The sequence below is a fragment of the Osmerus eperlanus genome, chromosome 8 (assembly GCF_963692335.1).
Source record: "Osmerus eperlanus chromosome 8, fOsmEpe2.1, whole genome shotgun sequence".
Taxonomy (NCBI): Eukaryota; Metazoa; Chordata; class Actinopteri; order Osmeriformes; family Osmeridae; genus Osmerus; species Osmerus eperlanus.
The window spans coordinates 11121230-11132369 of NC_085025.1; the positions used below are offsets into that span (position 1 = coordinate 11121230).

Below are 11140 nucleotides of genomic sequence, written 5' to 3' on the forward strand. Positions count from 1 at the left end.
GTAACAAGGCCAAAGGTGCATGCGTAGATGAAACAATCTAAAGGAAATTTCCACCAACCTTACAAAACTTATTGCACATATGGACTTAAATATGGACTTTACACTTCGAATAGTAACATTGGCGTATCATGTTTCTGTAATATTCATTTTTGAAGCAGGCAGCTGAATAACAGTCAAATTAAACACTTGTTCCAATTTTGACAGGGTTCATATTTGATGAATGCCTGACTCATTTTTATATCACACTCATGGCGTATTAGTGAGCCAAACAGTCCGGCCTTACTGGTCCATTGGTTTATAATACCAACATAACCTTATACAAATTAATTTGCATGCTCCTTAATTGAATAAAGCTCATTTAACATTCAGTCAAGCATTCCAGACAGGATGGAACATCTCCCACAATTAAAATATTTCCCCCAGCAAAACAAAGATAACATACCCAGGAAAAGAATATCTTCACACCTCCAAATAACTTCTTTCCAATTTCGTTTTCACTCCTTGGAAGAGGTCATGATAGATTGGAGTGGGTTCACAAAAGCGGGGCACAGTTCGCGTTACAGCTCGCGTGCTGTCACTCGCTCTTAGGAGTGCCAATAACCAAACCTAATGTTGCTCTGACGGACTCAGCTCCCAAAAGCCCCCAGAACAACAGCACAGACGCAACGGTTTTACAGTTTAGTCAACAAGTGACAAAGTCTGGCGGCACTTCGGAATGCTGTTAGGGTCAACAAGCCAGTAGATCCCTAAAAGTAAGACGATTATTTGATTCGTTGTCAAAGTTTCAGCGCTCCTGCGCAAGACCCCTTCTACATTATTGAAGACAGTCTGAAGCGGAGAGATGTTGATCGTTACGCAGTGCGCATGCGTTCAGCTGCCATGCTTACAGCGTTTGGAAAGAGTCCAAAGCAGTAATGGTGTACGGGGGGAGGGGATACCGAAATTACATAGGCCCACATATTAATAGTTTGGCCCAAATGATGACCAAAGTTTTATTTATCCCACTCCAGCAAGGAACAACTTGCTCTTCCCAAATACCATAACCCAGCTACATTGCGTATCATTTTACAACGTTTCACACGGTAAATTTCCATCAAATGACAAAGATTAGTTTCCGATAAATAAATATATTAATATATACAGTATATATGAAATGTTTCTTGTTAAAAAAAGCGGTTGTCTCATTCTTCGTTCATTAGGCTACTTTTTTTTTAACTAGGCTATAGGCCTATCAATCTGATTCAAAATAATATTGCATAACGTTCATGGAAATAAAATATCATGATGTAAAGTGAAGTCACAAGGTATTCTTTACTGAACATTAAATGTAGCCTATAGCGCACGGGTCGGCCCACATTTAAACCCATTTCCTATATTACGTTGTCTTTTTACACTACAACAATAGGCATATGTTCAGGCCAGGATCATAAACGTAGTTTCGCCATTAGGGCTTTCAGTTTTGACTGTTTATAGACGCTTATACAATAATACAATCTTGTGTTGCTGTGGTTGTACCTGATGATGATATTCCAGCCACAATGCTTGAGACATTAGTCCATGCACACCTAGTACATTGACACTCTCTCTTTCTTCCTTTTTTTTACAAACATACACACACAAGCCCACATGTCCACACACAGTTTTCATTTATGTTGTCCTCAAGGCCATCTTAGGCAATTAATTTTTTCTTTCTGGAATGTTCGCAGAAACCACATTTCCAGTTGATTTCCTATAAAACACACACACAAGCACACACTCACAACTAAAATGTATCTGTGCTGTGGTATGGCCCATAACCTTGGCAGACTAGCAGATCATTTAGCATGCAGCTGAACTTGTCAGGAGATGCAAATGAAGAAGCATTCCCATCTCAAGTAAAAGACAGCAGAGCTCCAGTTTATGGCACATCTAAGACATTACAGCATCCCACGCTACTCACTCTCCATCACCACACACACACACACCCTTCTTTTATCAGCATCTCCAATATCCTGGTGACCACAGCACCCTTGTCGTATTATTCACTGTAAAAGGAACCCTCTCATAACATCTTGGGACTGGTCTGCAATAGTTTATCTAAATTCTACAGACAGCAGAGGTGTGTTTAGTCGCCATGTTCTTTTGAGGTTTGAAAAATGCATTATAGGAGAGCCTTGGTCATTGTTGCCAGGCACTCGCATCAGTAGAATAGCTACCGTGCCCTGAGAGAGAGAGAGAAGGGCAGAGATAGTATGTTGTTGTATGACTGTTAAAACCTTTTTATATCTTACTGTAACATGCATTTATCTGTTACTTTTCTACAGTCCCCAACTTTCTATGTTACTGTTATTTTGCCATATTATTGTTGTTAGACTCCTTGTAAAATGTTATGATATTTATGTTAAAATGTCCATTCAATATGGACTGCTTTGGCAATACTGCTCAATCCGAACTGTCATGCCAATAAAGCATTCTGAACTGAACTGATAGGGGTAGAGTGGGGATGCCAAAAGGGCAAGTGTTGTGAGTAAAGGGATGTTTCACAGATTTTTTTAATATTAAGCCATTTATTTATTACAATAATTTAACTGATTTGAAGTAATCATCAAATTGTCGCTTTTGGAAGACAGCGGCAGGTGTATCTATTTTCTTTGCCAGCTGTTGCTTGCGCGCGGGGAAGATGTTCAGACTCCGACTCTCTTGCCAAGTCACAGACCTCATGATTCAAGTGGAGGAGGTAGGGTGGTAGGGGGAGGGGGGGGGGAAGAAATACTGTTTAGCTGCACGGTATTTATAGATATGTAAGGAACTTCTGCTTGGGCCGGGTGCTGACGACGTAAAACGAGAGGACGCTTCCATAAGTCGAGTGTCAGAGCACGCGGGTAAAAATACCCGGTGAAAGATGGGCCCGGTCATTAGTGGCGCGTTCTGGCATGTGACATTGCAGCGTTTCAGAGGTGATTTATGATTATTACTACAGCTAACCCACGCTCTCCTTTCCCCTTCTACCTAGCCCCTAAATTGGTTTCCCAAATGGAAATGGCACACCGGGTTTATTTCTGTGCCCATAAGCACAGAAACAACCCTTGGTCCTGAAGGTAGTTAATTCTTTGAAAAAGATCGCCATACGGCATGCTTGAGTTTCAAATATTCCGTTTTAAGAAGTTAAATAAACTTGAACTTCACCAGACGATGCAAATTGAGCAGTATTGCCAAGTCCTTAGCCTCAGCTGTGTAGCTTACAGAATACACCATATATCCTACCCCCCCCCCTACCCCCCCCCCATATACAACTAGATTGTGATAGAAGAAGGGTGAGAAAGAAATCACAGGTCAGATGAAAGAAATCACAGGTCAGATGAAAGAAATCACAGGTCAGATGATGTGTGTGTGTGTGTGCAGGCACTCGCCCAGGACCGTTACACTCCATAATTACTGCAACAGGCTACTGCAGAGAGGAACAAAGGAAATATTTACCACCTCGTAAATTCCATTAATGTCCTGCCGAGTGACTCCGGGTCTGGTTACACTTATCTGGCACTTTATTATTATGACTAACGCCACCACACATAATGGCCAACACTGTAACCGCGAACAGGAGAGAGTTTAATTTAATGGAATTTAATTTTCCATCAGTATGTGCATGGACCGTGCACGAATGATAGGGAGCAATTAGATGAAAAAGGGTTACTTAAATTTGATTCAACAACCTAGCATTCCCTTTCAAAACGAAATAACTTTGAATCAACTCTTTCCATATGAGGGTGTGCTTCACATCTACCTTCAATGGTGTGTGTGGTGCAGAGTAAATTGGTGAGATCCTGGCTCTATTTATGAGGACATGATTGTGTGCCTCAAAAGAAGCTGTGTGTGTCTACAGAGTGGGATGTGTATGACTTAAACAGGCGCTTAGAAGTGCCAGACGTAGGGTCACTCTGAATTCTTTCTCAAATCTTTTGTCCTTTTGGGCAAATGATGGAGCATATGCCTTAACATACGTGTGTGTGTGTGTTAGAGAGAGCAAGACACTAGTTTGGAGAAACCATGTGTGTGTGTGTGTGTGTGTGAGGAAAGAGACAGACAGTGTGTGTCTGTGTGCAGGAGTGTGTGGGCGTCTCTCTTGTGGTGGGCCAACAAAATTAGTTTACCATCACCTCCGATTTTCTCCCCGCGTTCGGTCTTCTCCTTCTCCCTCTCCTTCTCTCCCAGGCTAACTCTATAATAGAAGCTCAGGTTCTGTTTTACAGCAGGGCCTTAGGGGGACTACTGTAGCCAGATCCAAACGTTTGGCTTCATGTAGATTGAATGTTTTATGGTTATGGACATAATAGTTTAGTGCAGGAGTATCTCAGGAGGAACCGCCCCCACACCAGTCTCTCTGGCTCTAATCCTTAAACCAGGCAGGGGAAGGAACCAAAGCCCCTATATGAGACATTCCCATATTATAAGTAATAGAACCCAGGCTGTACATCCACCTTTCTCCAAGGGAAGTCTAAGGGCAGGAAAGGCCTATTTGATGCCCGGGGTCTGTCGTTGAGGCTGTGCAGGTTCTCCTGTTGGGTATTAAGGGGGGTGATGGTGGCGTGGCTGGGGGCTGAAGGGTCAGACGACCGCCCTCCAGTCACTCCCATCTGGCGTGCTTGAGCGTGTCCTTTATACTGCCGTGCAAACGGAGACACAGGAGAGAAGTAGATTGAGTGTGTGTGTGTGTGTGTGTGTGTGTGTGTGGGGGGGGGGGTAGGAATCCAGTAATACTGTCAGTGTCAAATTGAGTAGATTTAGTTTGGGTTTCAGCTTTTTCGTTACACTTAAATTTCCAACCAAAGATTTTCAAATTAGATACCAGCATATTTCAATAAGCATATGTATATATAGTGCATTATTAACAAAATGCATGTATAATTGCCACAGGTGCCTGTATGTATGGTGCTGTGTGTGTGTGCTGAGAAGACTATATATAGGCAGCATGTTAACTCATTCAGGCTTCCATATCAATTCTCAGGGGTCAAAGGTTGAATCATTTGTGACTTTCACTGCTGTGACCCTTTCCTGTTTAACGATGTGGGTGTGTGTGTTTGTGTGTAAAATGGCAATGAATTCAGCTAAAGACAGGAGATAAGACTATGGATGCACATTTGGAGTACAGGGAAGAGAGGTGTGAATGTACCTATGGTGTGTGATTCTGAGAAGATTTACATAGCTCCAACATTCTGTGGTATAAGAATACAACCTCACCTCCTTGCCTGGGTCACAGCGATTTGGGCCTGGGGGGAATATATAAACTCCCTCTGCTGATAGCCAACACAGATGTGTGTGTGTGTGTGGACTGACTGCACATGGCTAGGGTCTTAAATCTGTGTTGTATTAATCAGTTGTTGAGTCAGGTGGCTGAGCGGTGAGGAAATCGGGCTAGTAATCCAAAGGTTGCCAGTTCGATTCCCGGTCATGCCAACTGACGTTGTGTCCTTGGGCAAGGCACTTCACCCTACTTGCCTCGGGGGAATGTCCCTGTACTTACTGTAAGTCGCTCTGGATAAGAGCGTCTGCTAAATGACTAAATGTAAATTAATGAAGTCTAAAAAGACATTTATTTTTAATCAGTAGTTTAATCCATTTTGAAATAAGTAAAGCCAATGCCTTGTCCTTTGATACTAGTGTAGGGCTGTATTGGCAGAGACCTGAATGATAAAGCCCCTTTGTCACTGGTCGCTCAGACACTCGTTTGGGACAGTCGTGATTTGCACAAAACAGAATGTAATTAAAATGACAATCACACTTGAATGACACACCTCTGGAGAGTTGCTCTCAACAGTTGAAGAGGAAGGTGAACCGAGGAAGACTGAAATTATCATTAAAAGTTGTGTTCATGTAAATATTCAGTACCAGTTTGACTGGTACTGTAGTTCTAAACAGCTTTTAATGTCATGTTTGATATGATTTTGTTTCTACATTCTAGTAATATTTTTTATGTTGTAACATGTATATTTACAGAGCTTGTGCATGCAGTAGTCCAACATGTGTTTACATATTCCCTTGTCTTGCAAAAGGCATAACACTTGGTCCACTGCAGCCTTGAGTAACGATGAGTGATGGTCCAATTTGAATTTGTATGCATTAGACAACCTTTCTTTCATATGGCAGGTGTCCCTATTTTAGTATGCAGGTTTGGGTGTATATATAGAGAAGATTTACCAATCACTTTGAGTTTTGTTTACTATATGAGCTCCGGTGCGTTAGGCAACTAGTTTCATTGTGAATACCTTACTTAATGATTGCATTGATTTCATTATTATTGTATTGATTATCTTACTATTTATTAGATAATAAACTATCATTGTGCATTTAAGTTACTGGTTCTCCTGGTAGGCATCTATCACACTACGGCAGTGAAAACCTTGATCTAGTTGGGTTGATATGGCTAATACAGGTTTTAGACATGCACTTTTGAAGTAGGTGGTTTAAACTTATAGGCTCTGAGTCACTGACAGTGGGCTTTCCATGCTCCGAAGTAATACTGTAGCCTCTGGGGGTCAGTTTACATACTGTGATGGTGGTTAAATACATATCCATAGCAGAGATAAACGGCTGATTTGTGAGTATCCATACTTTAAGGACGGTGCCCTGATCAAGCAGACTATTTTTTACCTAAGTCCGAGTTTCATGTCATTGACTGTTTAGCGCTCGAGGTTACAGGTAACGCACTTGCACATTTCTAAATCGGAGTCAGATATGAACGAGCCAATCTCCCTGACATCTAACCGAATTGTTTCAAAGCCGGGGACAAACGCAAGCGTCTCCGGCCTCACACTAGAGGTAAAGATGCTACATATCAGAAGGATATGTTGATGTACTTTAATGGTCCAAAAGAAAAGAAGTGGCACATGAGCCATCAAAAGCGTCCAAGATGTAGGTGAACAATCGATGCACGAAATAAGGTCAAATTCAAGATTGATTCAACATAAACAATATGTTTCTTGAACATTCAGATATCAAGCCGAGAGAAACTTGACTTGGTTCAAACCGAATGCGTCCATTCCTCTGTACGAGTCCAAAACATCACCCTTACAGAGTAACAACAATAGAAAAAGTTATTGAAGAACAAAAACAGTTCACAAATCGGAAACACAGCAGTGACAGCTCGTTTCACTCCCATATCAAACACACAAGACACCTGTCAGGAACACTGAGCAACAACACAACTTGGTCACGGTCAAAGCCGTGACACGAACACTTGAAACGAGACCACGGCTGGGAAGGTTTGGAGTTCGACTTTGCAGCAATAACCCCCCCCCCCCCTCAAACATCGAACAAGTCACGCTTCTCGAAACAGTGGCAGTCCTTATAGTGGTCACAAAATGTTCCCGGTTCCAGCGTAAGAGGCAGGGCCCTTGACAACACGCTCAGCCGATCAATACAGTTAAAAATGGGGTACATTCTCTCCCGGAAGGCGTGTGAGACTGTGTGGAGGTGTGCGTTTTCGTCGGAAAAAAAACTAAGCTCTCCTCTGTCCATGTCTAAAGTCACTCGGAGGTTGCTGATCATATCAACAGCGAGCTGGACGGCGTCCTGGCTAGGATGGAGGATGAAGTAATCGCCGGAGGGGTTGCAGTGGACGGCCCAGATCTCTCCTGGGGGGTCGTACCTGCTGACAGCCTCGGGGGCCACCCCCACCCACCAGTCCTCCATCGGCACGGCCACGTCCCAGCTGTGGCTCCCCTGACTGAAGCCCTCGGAGCCCAGGACCCAGGGGCCCTCGAACCTCTCAGGGTTGGGTGGTACCTTCACAGTGATCCTGTCTCTCACGCTGGTCAGGTCCTTGGAGAGGATGAGCCACGGGGTCGGAGTGTTGGGGTCCAGGGTGACTGGGGCTGAGCAGGAACACGACAACAAGTCAGTGATCCCAGTAGAAACACGCGAACGTCACCTTCTCCCCGTGACGAGAGGCTGTGCTGATACAATCTCAACAGTGTGGACACTCAAGGGATTACTAAACATTCAATGTCGACTCACTGTATTTAACAAGTGTCTTCATCTCTTCCCAGACGTGGAAGGCAAGGTTTCCGATGTGTTTGGCCACGTTCAGCAGGGTATTCGTCTCTGGTTCCGACTGGATGTTGAGGTCCGAGGCTCTGGGACAGGAGATATCACAAGTTAGACAAGCTGTCGGCGTCAACTATAGGAAACAAACTCAACTAACAAATGCGTGAGAAGGCTCACTTACCTTTGTAACGTGACCTCAATGTTCTGCTGAGAAACAACAACAAAAAGCAGTTTATTAATCTCCGTCCATGGCTTCCATATGACCAGTACCAGAGGAATAATTCCTGTCACACTGGAACGTGTGTGTTTTACCTGATTGAAACTGGAATCTTGAGCGTTCAGCAGCTCCTCTATACAGGATATGGTCTGCGTTAACGCAGACCTCTTGTCCTCCAGGCCATTCATCCTGTCCTTCAAAGCGCGAGTCTTCACCTCGAGCTCCTCCTCCAGTGCTGCCATCCTCGCTGCCTTCTGCATCTTCAGGAACCTCTCGAGCTTTCGAAACTCAGCTTTGATTTGCTTCTCAGTGCTGAGGGCCTGCGTCTGCAGAGAAGAGGTCAAACAAGGATCACAATTATTAAACAATTAGTCAAACAAACAATTAACCAACGACACGTACTACACTGGCTGTCTGAGTCCAACTGTCTGCATGCTGGTCTCCTACCCAGCGCTGTTTCTCTCAGCCTTCCCGGTCTATCATAAACCAGGACCGGGTATCTCTCCTTAGTACGAAACACATATTCCTCTTTGTTCATGTGAGGTGAAGCTACTTGAACTGTTAAATGGACAGAATGGAACTGATCCAAGACGTTATCAAACCATGTTCATGCAGCTGACCTTAACATGCGCTGCCGACTCCTCACAGCACAGCTGCTCTTCATTGCATTTCCGGAGCGTTTTCTTCGAAGCCTGTAGTGTCAACCGCAGATATTCCTGGTTGGATATTACAAGTTATAACGTGTCTAATTAAGGATGGGAGAATATTTCCTCAAGAAAAGATCAACAATTGACGTGGACTTGGAAGTCGCATAAATGGCCCAGTGGACAAAAAGCATATCAAGCCATACGTTTTCTAGCTCATTTGTGCCATCTGATATCCAGACTGTGAGTTGTATCATTAGATGATGATATCTCTGCTCCTGTTATCTAACCTTTGGGTCCTGCTCAGCTCTTCCTGCTCTTTCTCGTAGAAAAGCCTGGCAAATGTTCTTCAAAGACAGGTTGATGGGGGGTTTGTTTTGCCAAAAACCTTCCTTGCAAATCGGACATGCCCTCAGCCCAGCATTACGCCAGACTTTTCTAACGCAGAGTTCACATAACGTGTGGCTGCAATTCAGTGTGACCGGGTCCCCAAAAATGTCCTCACAAAGAGGGCACGAGACATCCTTCTCGGAAATACCCCACCATTTTCCGGCCATTTATAGCACAGCCTGCGAGAAAGAATTGTGTAAGGGGTTAGTGATACAATTAAAGCTTAATGTACAATTATTATTCTCTGTAGTTCTAGGACATAAGATATGGCACCAGTCCAAACTAAAAGACACACCTTTCCTTTGATCACTACAAATCCTTCACTAATATGAATTAACTACTTACAGTAGTGAAGATAACTATAAAACCTTATCTTTGCCATAGCTAGCAACTAAATCACAACTTATAAAGTGAGATATAAAAGTTTGGATTATTCCTTAAACTAGTAGCCTAAACCATCTACCATGTAGAGAAGCTGTAAGGCTACATACAATTAGGCTATGTTACATAGCATGCACGCTAACTTTTAGCCTACTGTTGCCTAAAAAGGCTGATTACTTGAATGACCTATTCTAGAAAGCCTGTTTTACTCATGAAAGCTTAATCCAATAGTGTGAGATGAATACTGGTTTCACGGTGTCGTAAATAATTAGAATGAGAAAAACCTATCTAGCACCCATGCAGTCTATTCTAAAAACATTTCCGGGTCCCACTGTACACGTGACTTTCAGAGGGGGGGGTGTAAAGAATGATAATATACATTTGAAAAGAATCAGCAGATCATTTCTAGTTTTATAACTGTCTAGCTGATAATCACATCAGTACTCCAAGTTCTGCTCTGTGTTGTCGGAAGGCATTGCACAAGTTCTTCACAATCATATTACTCGTAGGGGGCTGTAAAGATATCTTCCTGCAGACGGGACATTCTTTAAATCCTTTGCTTCTCCAGGACTCCTGCACACAAGCTTCGCAAAAACTGTGACTACGTCTCAGGAGTACAGGGTCTTTGAAGATGTCCCTGCAGATTGGACAAGTTAGGTCTTCTTCTGGAGAATACGAACAGGAGGTCATGATCTGTAATCACGCATAAAATTAAACTCACTTGATACCATTTAGTATCCTAAACTAACATAAGAATCTGGGATGCGCTTAGGGAAAACTGTCTGACGAAACAAAGTAATGCGTTATAGTTGAGCACGTGGAGGAAGATAGTTGCTCCATGCAACATTTACATTTAGCAGACGCTCTTATCCACAGCAACAGTGTCATCAATCAGGTTAAGACTAATAAACAAGTGACAGGGTTGTGGATTCACACTGTAACGTTAGACTGTAACTGCAGCATGATTACCTCAAATCTAGTGGGTATTCTAGCAGAAGATGTAGGCTACATAAACTAGTCAGTTAGTTTCGGCTGTTCGTTTACTCAGATCATTTCACAGATGGCATTAAACTTACAGCACAAATCGTTTCTTCAAATTGTTGCGCGATGAGCAGGTCATATGTATGGCTTTGAAGTCTGGTATATCCCGCGATATAAGACCCTTAGCCTAACTGGATATACATTTCCCAGGTCAACAATGAATCAGTTGAAATGTTTGACACTACATGCAACGAAGCAACTTTGTCAATACAGGAACTTCCTGTTCGTGTCACGTGTCTGAAAGGGAGGAGCTTACTTTTGGCCCTGAGCATCAATTCATCAGAATCAGAAAGGGTTTTATTCGCCATGAAAGTTTGCACAGACAAGGAATTTACTTTGGCAGGAAGGTGCATCATCATCATCATCATCATCATCATCATCAAAATCAAGGATATCATGAAATTGTAGACCACTTCTACAACAATGTGAAAACATATCTGTGATAGAA

General features: G+C 42.9%; 1 protein-coding gene across 2 annotated transcripts; it reads right to left on the bottom strand.

Moving 5' to 3' along the window:
• Positions 1-6818: 6818 nt before the first annotated feature.
• LOC134024678 (E3 ubiquitin-protein ligase TRIM35-like) lies at positions 6819-10920 on the bottom strand. Of its 2 annotated transcripts, none has more exons than XM_062467278.1 (7): positions 10728-10920; positions 9171-9449; positions 8857-8952; positions 8332-8562; positions 8201-8223; positions 7990-8108; positions 6819-7847 (listed from the first exon to the last, which is right to left on the bottom strand). In XM_062467278.1, the coding sequence occupies exons 2-7, from the start codon at positions 9435-9437 to the stop codon at positions 7276-7278; spliced, it is 1308 nt and encodes a 435-aa protein (XP_062323262.1). In that variant the 5' UTR covers positions 9438-9449; positions 10728-10920; the 3' UTR covers positions 6819-7275. The 2 variants fall into 2 exon arrangements, with proteins under 2 accessions (XP_062323262.1, XP_062323261.1); XM_062467277.1 differs by having other exon boundaries at positions 8201-8226.
• Positions 10921-11140: the final 220 nt, after the last annotated feature.